We start from the raw sequence: 21,433 nt of genomic DNA, 5'->3' as shown, positions 1-21,433 counted from the left end.
TCCACATATAAGTGAGGTCATACAGTATTTTTCTTTCTCCATCTGACTTATTTCATGTAGCATAATACCCTCTAGCTCCATTCATGTTATCATGAATGGCAAAATTTTTTTCTATTTTATGGCTGAGTAATATTCCATTTTATATATGTATTACATCTTCTTTATCCAGTCATCTATCGATGAACGCTTAGGTTGTTTTCATATCTTGCTATTGTAAATAATGCTGCAATGAACATAGAGGTACATATATCATTTCTAATTAGTGTTTGTGTATACTCTGGATAAATACCGAAGGGAAAGGACTAGATCATATGGTGTTTTTAGTCTTACTTTTTGAGGAACTTCCATACTATCTTCCATAAATTTTTTTTTAGTTTTTTTAATCATTAAAAGTTTATAAAGAGGTTCTGCTTAGTCTCTCCAGCCACTGTTACGGATATCAGGAAGCTCGGTGGTCCGGTGTTTGGAGCTTCTAAAGCTATATGGTTCAGTGTTTGGGAGGATCAACTTGGTCCAGAGAATTTCTGAAGGATCTTAAAGTCTGGTCCTTCCCTTTCTGTTCATTGTGGTTACTCAACTCAGGGTATTTGGTGATGCTTCAGGAACCTCAGGCAACATGCCATACCACTCCCCAGACCTCTTGGCTAGGATGGAATCCATTCCTCAATCTGCAACCAACAGACTTTTAAAAAGTCACCTTTGGAAATACAAGGCCACTTCTATTCACCTGTTTCCTAGATTCATGTGCTGAGGTGTGTTCATTCCGCAGAGTGACAAACGAGAAAGAGATTCCTGAAATCAAGTGTGCTTTACCCTGACCTTGTCCAAATTAAGCTCTCTTGCTGCCCTTCTTCTGTAAAACTTTTGTGGAACTTATGAGTGCATGGAAATTACCCCGTCAATAACTGCTTTCAAACTTAAAGTTCTAAAATAAAATTGATAACCTGGTGAGGGCATCTGTGGTGGCCAGAACTTTAACAACTTTGCTGCTGGTCCAGTTCTCACAACACCCTCAAAAGCAAGAACTATGAGTATTGAAGTGAGAGAGAAGGAGTGGGAGAGGGGGAATCAAGAGAGGCAAGAGCTTCTAATTTCTCTGCAGCCAGGTTATTTCTACTAAAGTTTTCTTTCACAGACACAACCTTTTTTATAATCAAGAGGAAAATGATGTTCTAGGTAGCCAAAATGACACTTCCGAGAATATTATACAATTATTGCCTTTCATGTCAGTGTCCGTCCATTATAATAAATATAATCAAGTGTTTCTTCCAACCAACCTTTTCCTTACAATGTGGGATCCTCCTGGAAAGCAGGCCAGCCTGTAGGCTAAGGGCTTCTAAAGTTTCTGAACAAAGCTGCTTAGGCTGCAAAGGTCGACCTTTCCCACTTCACTTTACCCATCGATGGAACTGGAGGCCCTCCCCCAAGGTAACGACATATGTCCATTTTCTATTGCTTTGTAACCAGTCTCTGCAAACTCAGTGACTTAAAACAACATACATTGATTGTCTCACAGTTTCCATGGTCAGGAATCCAGGTTTAACTGAGTTCCATGCTCAGGGTCTCACTAGGCTGCAACCAAGGTACCAGCCTGGCTACATTCTCATCTTCTGAGCTCATTCAGGTTGTTGGCAGAATTCAGTTCCTTGCAGTTACAGGACTGAGGCCCTGAGCCCCTAGCAGCTCACAACAAAGCTGTATGCTCCTCCAAGGCCAGGAGAAAAGCTCCACCCTTAAATCTTTAATCCAATTAAATCAGCCCTTTCGAGGATACGCTCCCTTTTGATCAACTCAAAATTAATTGATTTGGGACCTTAATTACATCTACAAAATCCCCTCACCCTTGTCTTATAATGTAACCTAATCAGAGGCACAATACCTAGAGGCAGAGATCATTGAGGTCACCTCAGATTCCTGCCCACTACACCAGGCCACCCAGTATTACAGCAGAGAACTAAGACTGAACTTCTAGCTCCTGCCAGCTGCCTCCTCTGCCAGGTGGACAGTGCTGCTTTCAGCCTACCTCCTTCAAGGGAGTCCAGGTCCTCTCTTCCTTATCCAGTCTCTCAGCCTAGGCACTGAGACACCTTTGCTCCTCGCCCTAAGCCTGGTCTGCACTCAGCTCACAGCAAGGAAGGCTCTATTTCACCTTCTTAACTTCCTCCTGGGTCTTCCTTCCTTCCCTGGGAAGGGCTTCATATACCCTCATTCCCAGAAGCCTCATCTCTGTCCCTCATTCACTGCAGCTGAATGATGTCTTTAATACCAAAGGCTTATTCGATTACCAGCACAAACTGGTGTGGGGCTGGAGGCACTGGTAAGAGAGAACTCAGCACCCTTTTAATATTCTCTCAGGGCCAGGAACTCCATAACATAGATCCCTGCCCTGCTACCTGCTCTGATCATAGGTCAGAGCCTCGGACCAGTTTAAGGTGTTTGTAGTCAGAAACTTTATCTGAGCAGTAACCATCAGGCCTTAAGCAATCAGAATGATTGTTTATGGAGATGGTTAAGAATGAGAGAGGTACAGAGATTGAAATGAATGGCGAGGTTTCTGGTTATTGATAGTCTTCGAGCTGGAAGAGACATTAGAGGTCAACTAGAGTGGTGCCCTCTAACAGACATTTCTGCAGTGATGGAAATGTTCTATAACCTGTGCAACAATCCCAAATGGCAGCTGCTGGCTACATGTGAGCTACTGAGCACTTGAAATGCACCTGATACAATTGAGAAACTGCATTTTCAATTTTATTTTATTTTTAATTTAAAAACTACATATGGCTAGTGGCTACCATATAGGACAGTATATATGTAGGTCTAGATCTGCCTAAAGGAGACTAGAAACCTTGGGTAACATGTCCCCATGTCATCCATATTCACAAACAATTAGCCCTGTCAGGGCAAACGTTTTATGTAGGCTGTTGTGTCTATGCCTTTTCTTTGCTTGCTTTTACCAAGAAGAGTCAATATTTTCTAGGATATATGAAATTGGATTAAACTGGATTTCTGCTACTCCACTGAGGTCACTGGCTCTAGACTACAAGATGGCCAAGTGTGATATGGCCATGATAGCCAATTGGGAGAGTAAAGCAGAACCCCTGAGAGCATCTGTAATCTAGGAGGTCCCTGTGTTTTGATGAGTTATCTATAAGCCCTGATGGCCCTTCAGTGAAATAAGCCAGGGTTTATTTTGATGTGCTCACAGCCAGCACTGAAGGGGAATCATCTCTATACCTCACAGATTGTCACAGAGTGAGCTTTGCAAAAGAGCTCCAGCTTGCTTTCATTTCTTTTTTTTAAATTTATTTTCATTTTATTTAAGCATTTTGAATATATAATACCTTCACTTGGTTTGGGATTCAAAATGTACAAAATGATACACAATGCAAAGTATAATCCAACCCATGTCCCAGCCACCCAGTTCTTTTCTATGGGATCGATCGATGTTATCCTTTTCTTATATGTCTTTTTGGAGACGTTTTATGCATATACAAGGATATGCATAATCCTTTCTATTTTTATACAAATAGAAGTACTCAGAACATACTGCTTTTCAGCTGCACCTAGGACACAGCAAACTGGCTCATAAGCTAAATCTGCCTCACTGCCTGTTTTTGCAAATAAAGTTTTATTGGAATGACAGCCATGCTCAGTCATTTACATATTGTCTACGGCTGCATTTTCACTACACCAGCAGAGTTGAATAGTCACAACATAGACCATGTGGCCGGCTGAACCTAAAATGAACCTTTACAAAAAACGTTGCTAACCACTGTTCTAGCTCACAGATACCCCAGGATTTGTTTAACCTGTGCCCTTCTGATAATTACTTAGGCGGCTCCTATATTTTGCTATTATAATGAAGACTAGTCACTAACTTCGTATGGCCACCCAGTATAGAATTATATCTGTGAGAGAAATTCATAGACATGGAATTGCTGGGTCAAAACTTATGTGCATTGGTAATTTTAATAAATATTACCAAATTATTCTCTATAAAGGTTGCTACAACTTACATTATTATCAGAAATGTTTGAGAGTGCCCATTCCCCCACATCCTCACCAAAACTGTGAGTTCCCATACTTTGTGATCTTTGCCAATGTTATAGGTAAAAAACGGTTTTTCAATGAAGTTTTATTTTGCATTTCCATAAGGAAGGTGGAACATCTTTTTATGTGCTGAATTTTATCCATACTTGCTTTTGTGCATGCTATGAGATCATATCTTCTGCCCATTTTTAATAAGTCTTGGACTTTTTATTATAGCTTTGTAGTGGCTCTTTGTACATTAGAGAAATTGATTCTCTCTATAATATAAATTGCAAATATGTTCCCAGCTTGTCACTTGTCTTTTTACTTAATTTATGTAGTTCCACCTAGCTTTCAAAAGATACTATTAGCCAATAAGGAAGGATTATTACAGAAGACAGGTAGGCCAGTATTTGGTTTCTGTTGCCGTATACCACTGTATCTCAGCTGGTACAACTGGGGGTCAAAGCAGGGGGAATCAGTAGTGAAAAGAGAAAATGAAGAGACTGCTGCATTGAGGCAGGTACTGCCTGTCCTTTGCCTGTCATTTACCTTACCCAATACAACCATATACGTTGTAGAGGGCACTCCCAGGCCATCATCATCTGCATTGTGTTTTCAAACCCACAACTGGTCGACAACAAATATTTGGGTGACTATGTATGTAGGGTATCACTCAACATTGCCTCTTCCTCTTCACACCTTCTACCAAGGAGTATTCCCTCACTCGTTCAGACTCCATTTGTCAACCACAGACAGTTGCCAAGTCCTGCTCTTGGCGCTGTGGATGCAAAGTTCCTGGCTTCAAAAAATGCCCAATGCAGGCCACCCAGTTCTTCTGGTCTCCAAGCTATTGTACGTGTTCTTTAATAGTAGCTCTTTCCTATAAAAGTATAGGGATCTTATTCTAAAATAAGAAATTTGCAAAGATGAAACAACCCAAATCTCTGAGAAATTAAGGTGGTCTCCTGGAAGGGACAAAGCAGAGAAGTCCCTTCTTCTCAGGAACAGGATGATCTCAACAAACCAGAGCAAAAATACTATCATCTAGACTTACCCAATGATTACTTTAAGAAGAAAAATATACTTTTCTCTTCAAAATGACATTCATTGCTGAGCCTCTTCTGCTGCTGTCATCAGGATGGTGTGCTTACTTCTGACCAAGGGGGCAGCGAGTCCACAGAGCCATGTGCTCTCGTGTTTCCTTTGGCAGCTTCAACCAAAGCTGGGAATTGGTCCTACACCCCAAAGAGAGCAGTGTCAACAGCCAGGCAATTCTTGTGTAAATTCAAGGAGAAAGTTGGCTTGGCCTAGACAGGCTCGCTCTTCTGCCAATGCTGAAGTTTCACCGAGTGAGACATGCATTTCTTTTTAATTCCCGCTAAGGAGAAACCCATGCCTCTGGTGAAGACTGGGTGGCATCCAGCCTTTTCCCAAATAAATCCTACATCTGGCTAGAGTCAGTCAGGGTGTGTGTGCCGCCTGTCAAGAGCTATCCTTAGCTAAATAATATTTATATGACATCTCATGACTGTAAAGTGACTTATAATTGTTAAAACAATGAAAGCTAATCTTCCTAATGAAAAGGAGATTTGATTTAATTCCCCATTCCTGAGATCCTCTTCTTTTTTAGTCCCTAGTGTGTACCTGGCACACTTTGTAGACCTTCAATCATTGTCGCTGAGCATGTCCTCCATGTAAAAAGCCATGTTAGGTCACCAGTGTGTGGTGGGGGAGGAGGGAAGATAAAGGAGTAACTAAGAAGTTGACCCTGCACACAGGGTGGCTGGAGGTGGGGGGCGGTGTGGGAGGCAGTGGATAGAAAGACCATCTTCTACAAGGTCAAACGGGATGTGCCATGAGAACAGTGACAGCAAAGCATTTATTGAGCACTTATCAAGTGCGAGACAGTGTCCTAAGTATTTGATAGGCATGTTCTTGTTTAATCTCCCCAGTATTGTGATTTAATCTATTTTACAAAAGAAGAAAATTGAGGAACAAAGAGGTTAGGTAACGTACCCAAAATCACACAGTTGGAAAGTAGCCGAACTAGGATTCGAGTCACACATCCTATCAATATACAAACGTCTAAACACATAGAAAAATTGTATAAGAGTTTATTAGAATTTATTTGAGCCAAACTGAGAACATGCTCAGAAACAAGATCTCAATGGACTGGGAAAATGCCCTGGAAAAAGGAAGTTTTGCACTTTTTAAAAAATGTATTTGGAATCAAAGGAGGGAAGTAAGGAAGATCACATGAAACTCATCGGTGATAGATTAAGAAGACATAAGAATGCAAGGTGGACAAATCTCTATAATTGGATAAAAAGTAAAATGGAAAGATACATACCTCTCTTACATTGGTGAGTATAAGACAGTTAACATTTAACATTTACAGTAAATAGGGATAGTATATGGGTAATAAGATCATGTAATCCCTTGAGGGTGGTCATGATTTTGAGGGATCTAGAAAAAAAGGGTTACTCTGGTATTTCAAAGGTCTGTTAACTTAGATACACAAGAACAATGGACAGGGCTTGCTTAAGGCAAAGATTAACCTTTTAGTAAGGAAGTTATAGGCCTGGGGTATGACCTGTGGCCACTTAGGAATTTATGATCAAATCATCTCTGAGGTAACTTTCAATTAGGCTTGTCAGATTTACTACATAGCCAGCCTTTTGTTAACATTACTCCAGAATCAACTCTCCTGACTGCTAACCTGGACAGATTACATGGAGTTGGGGGAACTGTGATTCATTTTCTTTTTAAAAAATGAGCGAGTGACATCTTGTGGAATGTGAAGTTGGGAGGCTCTGACATGAGGGCCTAAAAGGTTATACCAGGCTTCTGTCAGGATCTTACCAAACCAGGGTTCTATGCCCTCCCTGTGGAATAAGATTCCTCTGTGGTACAAAATCAGGAACCGCACTATCCCCCAGGGATTCACTGCTTTCCCTTTCTCCATGATATTGAACATAATGAGGTTAGTATAATCCAAGCAGGTCTAAGATGCTGAAGAGCAAGGCAGTTAGCTATACTCCGCAGCAGAATAATGCTTTCATAAAGCCTTTTTTCACCAGCTGCAATAGCAGAGAGTTCAAGTGGCTTGCTGAAGCCAGAGCAGCAACTGCTTGGAGTAAGGCAGAATACACGTTTCAAACTCTGCACTCCTTCTGGATACATGTGCTGCTGAGAGCACACCTGCATCATCACTCTCCATAGTCTGCCTCCTCCGAAGCTCTCACTCTCCCCTCACACTACAGAGTGGCATTTCTACATTACTCTGAGTCATTGCCAAGGATGCTTTAGAAAATGGCAATGCTAATCAGCATAGTAGGTCGGGTTTGGAGATGTTGCTTTCCCCTCCATTTGGAGACTCCCAAATACTTCATTCTGACTTAACACAAAAGCATGCTGCTTTTCTTCTCCCACACCCATTTTTCACATGCAGTAAGAAGCAAATTTAATTTAAATTTTTTTCATTCAATTTCAAAATGTCCACATGCTCTCTTTCCCCAGTGATTAGATGGAGTCCAACTACGGGCAGCCCAGCTCCTGCACAGTGGAACCAAGATTTCAAGCTGGTTTGAAAGCCTGGGACTAACATACTTGAATCTCATTACACATCCTAGCAACTGCACTGATAAACAAAACACATTCCTGCCTTCCTATCCTCAGGGTCTAGAATCACACACCTACTATTTGGTCTGTGAGGAGAAATCTAGAGTCAATGGGAAACAAAAATAGAGTTATTACAGTAATGAGAAAGCACAAATTTCAAAAGCCATTGAAGAAGAACATGTAATACTTTTAGGTGAGTTAAAATTATTAATTGTTCCCAAATGATGGGCAAGTAGGTGGTGAGCTGGTTTGGGAAAGTATGAGACATGATATAAAATGGCATTGGAATGCATAGTGATCAAATTAATTTGTTTTTCTCTTTCAATCCTAATTATATTGTATAAGAAAGTTTTCATTTGGTGCTGGTAGGTCATTAACATTTCTCTTATAACTATTAATTTCACCTTTCAACAAAGAGAGAGCAGGCTGTGGGACTCAGCAACTTGGCAAGCAACATTTGTGAGAATAACATTGGCTTGTTTTAATTTTGTTATTTTTTTCAGTTATAGTCTATCTATGGCAAGTGAAACAGTTGTGTCGGTTTCTGTAGCAATCTAGAAACTTGCTTCCATAGACCAGTCATCATATGGGAGTTTTAAATGCTGATTCCTGGGCCCCACTCAGAATCTCCTGAATCGAGACCTGTATTTTCACAAGATCCTCCAAAGGATGCTGATGCTCATTAAAATATAAGAACTTATCTACAGTTTCCATTTAAACACATTTATGTACAAAGAAAAAGTGAATTGGTCGAAATGGAAATAGTTTGAATTAGCATTCAGATATGTGAAAGAACATGCTGGTTTTTCCCATGTTTGGGAAACACTTGGGTACAGCATTTTGCTAATGAAACAAAGACATGGGGATTCGTCCTGCCAGAGACTAGTATATACCACTGAATCACTGACAGGAGGGACAGATTATATGGGGCGCTGTGGCGAGAGCTTTAGCCAACAGCTTTACCCCAGACCCACTGCCAAGACTTTGAAACATGGCCTCGCTGCATGGGGCTGGGCCTCCATTCATGCCCAGCTCTTACCCATGTTGTCCTAGTAACATCCCCTTGGGGGGAAATGTAAGAAAATATATTTACATGTCAATCAAATTCATGATACTACTTAAAATTAAGAAAGAAGTTGCTGTTGATGTTTTCTTTCTATATTTTTAAAACACATAAATTTTAAGATAAAATAATTAGCTTTTCCATTCGCACCTGTAACTTCAGTGTGACTTGCTATTTCTTACAAAACCCACCATTTTTATAATTCTGTCATCAACAATAGTGTCACAAAATCAGACACAGAAAAATGTTTGATCATTAATATTTGATTATATAAAAACATCAGTGATGAATGAGGATAGCTCTGATGTGAATTTTGGTTGATAGTTTCATTGACCTTAATGAGTTCATTCATCAGTGATATAACTTTTCTGCAAAACAGATAATAGTTTTGAAATGTTGGAAAATATTCCCTCTAATTTTTGTGCCATTCACAATGCAACAGCTACAGACGTGACTCATTTTTAAGTTTAATCTGCCTTATTAACATTTCTAAATGCACTTTTTAAGTCTAGACAATCAACAAAACAATAATTCAATCCTGGATTTGTAGTGTTTGCCAATTTCTATGATGTTAATACTCTCACTATGGCTGATTTCAAACTACTAACTTTATGTAAACGAACACAGAGTTAGGAAGAGTTCAGCAGGAGCACACCATTTATTCCCACCACACAGGTACCGTCAATAACCTCAATAGCATAAACAATGATAAAATGTAAGTAATTAGCAAGTGATGTGTTTTGACTATTCATTACCATTTTTAATGTAACTTACTTAACTATAAGTTGATATGATTTAATTTTTAATGATGGCTGTGTTTAACAACCAGCTTACAAAATTTCTGAAAATTGAACACTCAGCTCTTATGAGCTGTTAGGATCTGGTTCCAGCTCACACTGCCCATGGCCACTCTATATAGCTGTTGCCTGATTCCATCTGTCTGTCAGGACACCTGCCTCCTACCTCCCACCCACCCACCCAGCCCATTTGGCCAGGCCCAACCTCGAAAAGAGGAATAAAAACAGGGCTACTGATGACAGGAATAGTAATGACACTTGCTTCGCAGGGTTGTAAAGATTAAATGAGATCATGGACTTAAAGCAGTTAACAGTGCTTAACACATATGAGTTATCATTAGTAGTATTCAATTCATAGTGGCCCTTACAAACTCATTTATTGGCTAATATTACTTTTTACATATAGAAAATATATACAGCCAATATTTGTATGGCTTTAAATTTCTAAAAGCTTGTATGTGCATAACCTGATGGAAGTCTCATAGTAACCCAGGAGGTAGTCATTATATGATTATCGTTCTCTGCTCATTGTCATCTGTGTTCTATGAGCAGGGACTGGGACTCAGGCTGAATGATGGCCCAGGGACACACGGCCATGGTCCAATTAGTCAGAGCTGGGCCCATGGCTTCAGTTTTCCTTCAGCTGATCCCAGGTTTTTAATGGGCATTTTTGTTGAGCTCCTCACAGCCCTCAAACAGCAAGAACTGGGAGAACTACTACTGAGATATGAGCCTTTTGACTTGTGGTTTCTTAGCCAGTCAATTAGATTGGACTATTTTCGCATAATTCTATAAATAACTATTCATGTGTAGTAAAAATGGTCAACTCGAAAAGCCAGTAACCTAGGAGACAAAGCAGTGTTTCCCTCCTATATCACTGATTTGGAGATATTCCATCAGACTGCATTGAAGAGAGTGATCTCTCAATTTTTCCTTTTTCCCCAGCAAAGAGAGGAGTAACAATGACCCACTCCCCTTAATGTATGGAGAAGAATCAACGTATGTCCATCTTGCTCAGATAGAAAGTTCAAAACACAGACTTTACCCCTTGATAGTTACAATCGTGGCCAGACATGTTTTTACAAGGAAACAGGAACGATTAGATCATGTTGGCTAACTCCTTATTTAAGGAAGGTGTGGGGCAATTGGCACTGTCTTACAATGCTGGAAGAGGTTACAAATTCTCCGAAGGGCAATTTGGCAACAGTCATCAAAATTACAAATGCCTACCCATTGACTCAGCAGATCTACTAGAGTAACTTAGCCCCCAGAAATGCTCCCTTGTATGGAAAATGAGGGATGTAGGCTATTCTTTGCACCATTGTTTGTAACAGGCAAAGACTGGAAGCAACCTATGTGTCCATCGGTGGGGGATTTATAAAAAATTACAGTACTTTAAAACAAGGCAATATTATGCAGCCATTAAGAAATATAATTGATCTATATATACTAATATAGAAGCATTTCTAAGATATATTAAGTATCAAAGAAAAGGGGATGATCATACATATATATTCGTAAATATGTGAAATATTTCTGGAAGGAAGTATAAGAAACCGGGAACCTGAGAACTGGATAATTAGGGCACAGGAAGAAAAAAGATTACATATGCTTTCTGCCAGATATTCTTTAGAAAATTTTCTGAATTTTATTCTATTTGCATGCATTCTGTGTTTAAACTGAATAAATATTTGTATACAAGCTGATATGGGTGCCTATAGAAAAAGAGGGGTGTTAAATCTAATAGCTGTTTCTTCTGAGTTATACACAGTGATCATTAGATAAGGTGAGAGGGAAGGATGGGTTCAAGCCTCCACTCGTTCTGCTCACCCGAGACCTGACTCTCCACAGCAACAGGCGGAAGTGGCCCGCATGGCTCAGACCCAGGAAGAGAAGCTGGCTGCTGCCCTCAGGGTGGAGTTACACAACACCTCGTGCCAGGTCCAGAGCCTCCAGGCTGAGACGGAATCCTTGCGGGCCCTGGTGAGTAGGCCAGGAAGAGCCCTGGCATTTCTTGTGACAATTTTTAACTCTCAACTGCCAAATTACAGTCAAATGGGTCACAGTTTGCAAGGGGTTCCCATCTCACAGCACAGGAGTTTTGAGTCTGGAAAGGATCGTCTGATACCAAATCACAAGTGTAGTGGTCATGGTGAGGGCCGCACCAAGACCCTTCACCAGGCTGCTGCCGTGAATGTAAATACCTAAAACCCCCAGATGCCCCTTCTCAGCTGCCCCTCTTCTCTGGAGAATTGTACTCTGCCCAACGGTAGCCACCTGTCGTAGATGGTGAGGCCAGCTCACTTTACTCGCCAATGATTGACTCACAGGGAGATTTAAAAGCCCAGCACACTTGCTTCAAAGTGGAACCAGCTCTATGGTGTAATTCACATTCCAGGGCGCTCCCTCAGATCAGGCTTTAGTCAGACTTCAGCTGAGACCATCTCCTGGCTTAGCACCTTCCACTGCCCTATCCTGCTGCCCTTGCTCCCCCTTTTCCTGAGAGCACCCTCTTAATTATTTACATGTACCAGGAAGGTCCCTGTCTCTGGCTCTGCTCTGGGGCATGCAACCTAAGACTCCTCAGACTCACTGTGATTTGTGGGAAGATCTTATGCATCCTTAATTATTATTATTAATTAAAATAGTTATTAATAATACAGCAATCTACCCTTTGCTCTATGGGAAGAACCGAAGTTCTGTTAGTGTGTCAAGCACAGTTCCTCCTTGATGCCCTCTCCAAGGCATGTATTGGTTCAAACCACAAGTGTGTTGTACACAGCAGAGTGCATGAAAGAATTGGCTCACATAATCCTTGTATAGCTGAGGTAGTCTCAAGCCCAAGAAGCCCCCTTATCCCATGAGCCTCAAGTCCTGGGGCTTTTCAGATAACATTGCTGGTGCCCCTTTCTTCCACCCCTCCCCATATACCTGCATCTCAACTCTGTCACCCATTCCCAAACCACCAGCCCCATCTCCCACTGGAGCCACAGCCTGCCATGAAGTTAGCTCAGGTATTCATTCATTCTAGTCAGTTCGCCACAGAAACAACTTTTTCTCTGCCTATTGCCAAGATCATCCCATCACCCCCAGTTTTATTTTTTTCAAGTGTGTGGAATGCGTGCTGAGCCATGGGCCACCTGCCACATAGGTCACAGCCAACAAGGTCATACAATACCAGTCAGCTCAGGAAGATGCTTGGACTTGCTACAACATGACAGGCATATTGCTGGTCCACTTCTGTCCCACTCATTCTCTGACGAAATCTAAGTCAGAGTAAGGAGATATAAGTAAAGAGCTAAGATGAGAAAATCAGGAAACTACAGCCTAAAGCAATGCTACTTTAACTTAAAAACTGTCTGAAAGAGATCACATTTATTTAGAGTTATATGAATTTTATGCTAATCAGTTTTAGTCACGTGCCGTAACCCTTGAAAAATATCCTAACATTAGGGGTGCTGCCTTTTGCCCAAGTTGCTTTAGGGTATCCTGGTACCTGCCAAAATTCTCACTCTCCTGGTAACAAAGTTCTAGGCACAAGGTTGGGGCCATATCCTCAAGCCCACATCAAAAAAAGCCTGGATGAAATATACCTATGCGGCAGGTGGCCCATGACTCAGCACATATTCCACACACATATATTGGGTGCCTACCATGTGCAAAACCCTCCCTTAGGTCCTGAGGAGGCAAATACGAATTGAACGGTTCCCGTCCCGTGAAAGCTCATAACCCAATTGGTAAAGAAAACTCATGCACAAATGTCTGAACAAAGCCAAGGGACAATGTTCCCCAGAGTAGCTGCTCCCAACAGTCTCCATTCTAAGCAACTCTCAGCCCACCTTTATCTCTCTGTCCCTCAGCAGATGCTGTCACCTGCACCATTCTGCAGAGAAGATTAAGATCCCCAACATAAGGTCTCTGGTTTCTGTTTCCCATTTCAAAATACCTCTGAAGCTTTATGCATGGCCTCTTCCTTCAATAGACTCTACATATCCCATGTTGCACCATCTGGATGGCCTCTACCTACTGTCCCCTCTCTTCTGCATTTTCAGTGTCCTTTCCCCCGGGATTGCCTAACAGCCTAAAAGACAGTCTTTCTTTGCCAGACTTCTGGCACTACCCAGCTTTGGCTTCATTTTAATGTCTAAAACTTGTCCTTTGCTTTCCTATCCTTGAGAGCTTGGACACGCTCTTCCTATGGCTGGAAGAAGACCCCTCCCCTCAAGTTGGCCCACTTCTACCTGATCCTCTCCTCACACCCTTGGCACCAGTGAGGTGGAAGACACTGAAGCACTCTACCCATGGAGAAGCCTAGATCCTTGACTCCTACAGCTGGGATGATCTTTCCCACTTGCCACCCACTCACATTCAGAATAGTTTGTGTGGTGATAACAGCTCATCTACAGAAGTTGCATCAGCTCCTTGAGGGCAGAGACCAGGTTTCATTACTTTTGTGTTTTTCAAAGTACTTGGTACAGTGCCCAAAACAAAATGTCTTCAAAGTGATACCAATAGTAATAAGAGCATGCTCATAGGCATTCTCTCATTAGATCCTCATAGAAACATTGAGAAGTGGGCTGGACTTTGACTTCCATCCCATTTTGCAGAAGAGAAAACTGTGGCTCAGGGATTTACCCATTAACATAAGTAGTAGGTGGAGGAGACATGCCCTTCTGGCTCTACTTCTCTCCTAGACCACAGCCATCCTCTGGAATTGGGGATTGATACTCAGACTCTGGAATTGAATTCTTGCTCTTCTCTTCACCAGTCATATGACCTAAGATACCATTGTCTCACTTATAAAGTGAGAGTCTATTTTGGTTATCATATTTATCCGTTGTGTTGGTGGCTTAAAATTGCTTGTTTACTCATTCAGCAATTTAGGCAGAGTTCAGCAGAGATAGATAGCTCTTCTCTGCTCCATGTAGCAAAGGCTGGAGCTGGAATATCCAAGAATGGCCTCTTCAACTCACATGTCAGCTATGCATCTCTCTTTCTCTCTCCATATGGCCACTCCATGTAGCTAATTTCAACTGACTCATGTCGTGGAAGTCTTACATAGTTGGACTTCCCTCAGAGTGTGAGGCCTCTTACCACCTGGGCTCAAAGGTTCCTGAATATCACTTAGACAGCATGATACTGGTTAAAGCAGTCAGAAAGCCAGCTCAGAATCAAGAGGAATAAAAATAAACTCTATTTCTTGATGAGGCCATGGCAAGATCACATAGAGAAGAGCATATGGGATGGAGATCATTGTTGCTGTTGCATTTGGAATTGTAATCTACCCCTCGACCATAGCAGAATTTACCTCATAAAGTCATTGGGATGATTAATTAGATAAGGCAGGTCAAGCCCTTAGCACAGTGCCTGGCACAGAGTGAGCAGTCAGTAAATGGTATCTATTATTATCACTATAAATTATTATAACTACCAGTATAGTAACCCCAAGTTTGCATCATCTGGTCACCTCACTTAAACCCCATGGTCCTAATTTTTGGAACAAATGGAAAAAGAACTCACAACCACAACCAGAAGACAGGTGTAATGGCATGTTGGCTGTGCCCAGGATCCAAGACAGGCTGTCTTTGTTCCCTCCTGCCTCTGGCAGATTAGAATTTTGGTCACTGGTCCTTGCAGCCAAGGTTAGGAGCACAGACAGAGCCAGAATAGGTAGTACACCTGTTATAGGGTTCAAATGCAGCAGAGTTCATCCAGACACCCTGTCACTCTCAGAGCAACCTGCATACACATAGGATTCCTCAAAGCTAATATAAGCCTCAGGCAACCAAGCTGATGAGACTTTCAGCCCCTTTTCCAGAAAGGCACCATTGATACTGGCAGTTAGGCATTGATAATGTGCTTGAGGCCTATTGAGTTCTGTGTTTAGTTAACCGGAAATCATGGAAGGTCACTACTTCACTTCCTGGAGTGTTTACAAGTCAAGGATTTCAAGGATACAACTTACTTTCAAATCTTCAGAGTCTGGGGAGTCAGTGTGCTTCTGTGTTCTGGTTTGCTTGCTGGTAGTGTGTTGCTGAGTGGGATGGGGCCTACAGCAGTGGCCTGATTGCAGCCGCTCAAGCATCTTTGTTAGAACTGGGTCAGGATGTCAGGGATTTAAGTGGGGAAGCTGGGTTTGGACTGTGACAGTAGGATGGGAAAGACATAGGACTGCTGATGGGGGTTCCCGTGAACCCACATTGGGCAGTGGGGCCTAAGACATCAGAGAAAAAACCCAGGCCACATGGAGGAGTCCCTATGAACATGGAGCCAAAACTGTGAACAGATGACCCAACTGTGATTCTGTGAAATGGTTTCCAAATAACAGGTCCAATAAGCACCACTCACAAACAAGCCTAGCAATTTCCTGATAAACAAGGAAAGAACCCCCAGGAATGTTGGGGCAACAATTCTCAATGTCCAGGTGGCCGTTCCTGTGTCCTCTCTGCCATATAGGGGATTTCAGATCCAACTAGATGCTGATCTAGATTTACTTTCCACTGATCAGAGTTTGCCACTTGTAAATATACCTAGGATAGGAATCTGACTCAACATCCTGATGATCTATGGAATCAAGATTTAAATAAGATAATATGATGATCCCTGCTTAACAACAGCCATGATTCAAGATGGAGTCATAACCAGAAATCTTCCATTTCTGCCACAGTGATCAAAAGAGTATGAAAAACCTCCTCCTGGGTGTCAGGGTACAGAAACTTGTTTCGTCAAGATTTGACTTAATCCAATTTAGAAAGATATTTATATGTTTCTTACGTATTATATAAAAAGCCAAATGCTAAATTATAAGTACACCATAATTACAACTATTAAAAATGTTAGACAGATGCATACAGTTTTTTAAAGGTATTTACTGGTCAGCCCACAGTAAATGGGCCTGGTATATGGGAAAATGAGAAGTTTCCAGTTAAATGGGGAGACAGGTAGGAAGGACAATAAGTGTACTGTAATACAAGTGCCATCATCCTGGGCAATCTATACACACAAGCACCTACTCTGCACTAGGCACTATCTTGTCACTAGGGTTATAGAGCCTTGATTCCTGCTCTCAGACTGTTCACCACATGGTAGAGGAGATATGCCCCTAAGAAACTCAGTACAGAATGATAAGTTCAAGGACATGCATGTGCTTGGGTAGTCATGGAACCCCAAAGGAGGGAGCCCTAACCCAGCCAGTGGTGGCGGGGCAAGAGAGTGTCAAGGAAGGCTCTCTGGGCTGGCGGGTTATCCCTGAGCTTGGACTTGGGGATGAAAAAGAGTAAGCCAGATAATGATGCTGGAGGAAACAGAGAAACATGGTACAGGTGCAGGAAACATGAACCCAATTGACTCAGTCTAGATGTGTTGACCATGGTGAGGGGTGGGGGAGGTAAAAATGGAAAGATACTGGGCCAGTTGTGTGCGCCATGTTAGGGGCCCTGGGGAGCCGGGGGTGGGGGTCAAGCAGAGGAGATACAGGCCCAGATTTGGATTTAGAGCGTGGTGGCTGCTATGTGAGGAATGCAGGACAAAAAGGAACTAGAGGGTGGAGACAAGCTAAGAGGGCACTAAGGTTACCCAGGTGAAAGGTGATAAGCATTGATCCTGCGCACTGGTGGCTGGAGAAGCAGGGGCAGAGATGTGAAAATTTTTCAGAATATACAAGAGCAGAACTCAATGATGACTGAATTTGAGAGGGGAGCAAGATCAGGGAAATGTCCTTCCCCATTGTCTTGCTCACATATGTTCACCAGCTGAAGCACAGAATACGATAAACCAACAGGTCCAAGGGGAAACCAGTGGTTCCATTTTGGATGCCTTGACTTGAGGTGCAGCTGGACTGTACATGTTTCCAGTAAGAAGTTCAATAATGGGTCAGTGGTTAGGGGAGAGATCTATGCAGGAGCCGTCAGCGGAGAGACGACTAAAATCCTGTGTGGTAGAGACCAACTAACACAGGCCCAGGAGGCACAGCTCAGAAACAGGCTCGGGATGGGGTGGTGGGGAGCCCACGGAGAAGGGGAAGCGAGAGGAAGACGAATTAATCAAAATGGCCTATAAAACACCAACGGAGGAAATGCTGAGTGTATCTAACAATGGTAATCTGAGAGAGTGCTGGAGGAGACAGCATTTACCTGAATGATGGATGGGGTTTCAGCAGTAGAGGAAAAAAAGGGCCCCCCAGGGGCTGGGAAATCCTGAGCAAGAAGGCCCAGAGGCAGTTCAGAGAGAAAGATTTCTTTGAAGAAACACCTGCAAACTGCCTGTCACCAGAATCTGTCTCTGTCTCTCAATTTTTCTCTCATTTTCTCACTCACTTTTCATTGTCTCTCATTATTATATCTCATTTCTCTCTCTCCCCCTCTCCCTCCTCCTCCCCTCTCCTCCTTCCTCCCCTTCCTACACCTACACACCTGCACATCTACCTCCCACCCCCGCCCCCTGCTATCAGAAAATTCAGTGAATTAGACAAAACAAGAGTCCAGCCTTCTAAGGAGGATTCATTATTTCCCCCACCAAGCCGCCCACGTAAGCCTGGCAAGGTTACTGTCTTTGAAGAATTGAACGAACCATGAACGAACCAGGCCAATTCCAACCCCGCCTACGGCTCTGCCCTCCACCCTCCGCCCTCTTCAAGGGCCCTGCCTGTTGGCCTTGTGTTTGGACCATGTTCCCTCTTTTGTAGAAACGAGGCCTGGAGAACACCCTGCACGACGCCAAGCACTGGCACGACATCGAGCTGCAGAACCTGGGCACGGTGGTCAGCAGGCTGGAGGCGGAGCTCAGGGAGATGCGCGCGGAGGCGGAGCAGCAGCAGCAGGCGCGAGAGCATCTGCTGGCTCACAAGGGCCAGCTGCAGAGGGATGTGGCGTCCTACCATGCTCTGCTAGACAGGGAGGAGAGCGGGTGGGTCTCTTTTCTTCTTTAATTATGAAAGGAATACAACTTGTGGGTTTAAAAATATTTTTTTCAGACACTATAGAATTAAGATAAGAAATCACTCCCCAAATTCCCCCCCACCCCACCCTCCCACACACACTTCCACTCTGCGTCCTTCCAGGATTTTTCTGTTCATATATGCATATATGCACAAAAATATAGACAAAAATATATTATATATGTATGCATATATACATGTATATGTGTGTATATCTGTATATACGACTATATGCACACATAGACATACCTATATGTGTTCATACTTAACTAGTATAGCAGGTCCTTGAATAACATTTCATTCAATGTTGTTTTGTTATAATGCTAATGAGATGCCATAGGAGCTTCACTCTTGTTTATATCAATTAGCAAGCATATGATCAACTGGTTTTATTATTCTTTTCACCGCAGTTCCAACAACCTATTGCTAATATTGCGTGAGAACTTGCTGTACATGCATGGCATCGGTTTAGAATGCCTTCACCTGCATGTAATAAAGCCTAATTGACAAGGCTATAAACCAATGCACTTGAAACTTTAATATGCACCCTAAACGCTCGAAACTTGGGCATTTCTTTAAAAATGCAGATTCTGCTTCAGTAGGTCTGGAGTAGGGCCTGAGAATCTTCGTTTCTAACAAAACTCTCAGGTGATGCCTGTACTGCTGGCCCCAGACCACACTTTAAGCAACTTGGGTATAAATCATGTTTATTTAAGAATTCCAGAAATAAGGTGGTCTAGGCTGCTCAATGATTTCATTAAGGTCCCAAGCTATTTTCTGATACACCATCCCTGATATTTTGGATTTTGTCTTCATTTTTGTCACTCATGATTGCCAAATGCCTACCACAGCTCCAGACATCATATCCTTGTTTATGACAAGAAGAAGGGGGAGGGAAGAGAGGGCATGAAAAAGGCCTTTCCCTGTGTAATGCTCTTCTTTTATCAGTCAGTGAGGGAATAATATTTTGAGAAGACTTCCAATGGATTTGCCTTATTTCTTATTGACTGGAACCTGCTCACATGGCCATACCTACCTGCAAGGGATTCTAGAAAAGCAACTATTTAGCTTTTCCAGCCTCCATAGTGGAGAGAGGCAAGGCATATATCTGACTATGAATGTATATGTGTGTATGCATGTGTATATGTGCACATATGTGTATATGTGCACATATACATATATGTGCAGTCTTTTTAGTGGGTAGGGATTCCAGGAGCAAATGCATAAGCCTTGGGGCTTAGCTTCCTTGCCAGCTGTCTAAGGAAATCCAAGCCTTTATCTTATCATAATTCTGTATCTTCATGTCTCCCTCCAAAGTCTCTTCTGTGGCATATGTTGAATAGAATATCAGCTCTAAGAGACAGCTTTGCAATTATATAGTCCAACCTCCATGATTCCAAAGAGAATGCAAAAGGCTCAGAACAGAAAAGGAATTTACCATGATCACAGGGGGAGGTGGAGGCAGAGCTGGGACTGCTCCCAGGTCTCCTGGCTCTTTCCAAAGCACTCCCCTTAACATCTCTTTCCTCAGAAGACAGAGCCTCATGGAAGTGGCCTAATCCTCTTTTCAAATGGAAATGTGTCATCCAGCTCCTTTCCAAACTGCCTTATTACTAGATTGACTTCTATTGATTATAAAAGCTAGATGTTCCTAACAAAGCCATTTTTATCAGATGCCTATGAACGTCTGAATAAATGCATAAAACAGTTTTAAACAAATACAAAAAGTAGCAAGTTAGGCTGCATTTTCTTCAAAAATATAAAAACACCATTTAGTGAATGCTGGCTATGTGCCAACACAGCCTTAAATTCTTTGTTATCTTCATTTCACCTTAAACCCTGCCAGTACTACATCATTTATTCCCATTTTACAGACAAGAAACAACGCCTCAGAGAGCTTAAGTCATTTGTCCAAGGTCATACAGCTAATAACCATGAAGCCAGGATTTGAAATCCAACTGTTTTGTTCCAAAGGCCAACTTTCCATGAGATGCCTGCCTTTCCTATAATCTTACTATGATATCGTTACTAATTTTCATCATCCATGGCTTCTCTCACAAAAAAAAATGTATTTGTTTGTTTCAGCTAATGGAGAAACTTCCTCTTGTCATGAAGAAAATGCTGCCTTCCTCACCAAGTGACCAATGAAGTTCCTTGAGCAGTTTCCCCCAACCTGCCAAAAAGCTTTTCGAAAGTGGAGAGAGTCCTTCTGCCTTTAAGTAGACTGTAGCTTGAGCAACCTCCCTTGTCCCTCAACAAATAAATGCTTTGTGTGTGGCTCTCAGTCTGCCCACCTTGTTCAACTCACTATCAGCTGAAGATGGATATCACTTTACCTGCCTGGCTGTTGCTCATGGAGCCATTCTTGAAGGCTTCTGGAAGGTTTCTCGAGCACAATGCCATCTGCCTCACCATCCAAGGGTCAGATACTCTTGGATTTATCAATGTAAATATAATGCTTGGGCAAGAGTTGTGTTCACAGCATTTGAGCTTGCCACAATTTGAGGCAAAAACAGTATTTACCAGAGAAGGGATGGGCATGCTGCGTTATTGCATGTAATAGAATTACAGGCATCACAAAGCATTCAGACCTCCTTAATGTACTCTGCATGGGTATTATGTGCAGACACACACTTTACCACTACTTTCAGAGCACCTCTTAATTAACTTAAAGGGAACTTCCATTCAAGTGTGTGGGGCATTAATTAGTCGTGGTTGCTTACCTCTCTTGCAGCCTCAGAATTGCCTTTCAGGGTCAGGACCTGGGCCAGCCAAATATAGTTACTGCATCTGCCACCTACCGAAGCAAGATGCCTCTGCCTTCTGATTAAAATTGAAACCACCACCTGTGTTCTAGCAGAGGCACTCAGTGCCTCCAAACCCCCCCACCACACACACACACACACACACAAACACAAACTCAACCTCAATTTTTTCATTCTTTCCACAAGCGTCTGTTGGTCCACCTGTCACACAGAATTACTA

The 21,433-nt window shown here is 42.3% G+C and overlaps 1 protein-coding gene across 1 annotated transcript in view; it reads left to right on the top strand.

The window, feature by feature from the left end:
* Window positions 1-20,756, top strand: part of BFSP2 (beaded filament structural protein 2) — a 63,334-nt gene extending 42,578 nt beyond the window's left edge. Inside the window, exons 5-7 of the mRNA XM_016140217.2 lie at window positions 11,365-11,496; window positions 18,197-18,417; window positions 20,534-20,756. Of these exons, the coding sequence (XP_015995703.2) occupies window positions 11,365-11,496; window positions 18,197-18,417; window positions 20,534-20,537 (357 nt within the window). The 3' untranslated portion in view covers window positions 20,538-20,756. The remainder of the gene's footprint in view (window positions 1-11,364; window positions 11,497-18,196; window positions 18,418-20,533) is intronic.
* The last annotated feature ends 677 nt before the right edge of the window (window positions 20,757-21,433 follow it).

Source organism: Rousettus aegyptiacus, unplaced genomic scaffold (assembly GCF_014176215.1).
Source record: "Rousettus aegyptiacus isolate mRouAeg1 unplaced genomic scaffold, mRouAeg1.p scaffold_m13_p_4, whole genome shotgun sequence".
Lineage (NCBI taxonomy): Eukaryota > Metazoa > Chordata > Mammalia > Chiroptera > Pteropodidae > Rousettus > Rousettus aegyptiacus.
This window is presented reverse-complemented; position numbering and strand designations above follow the sequence as displayed.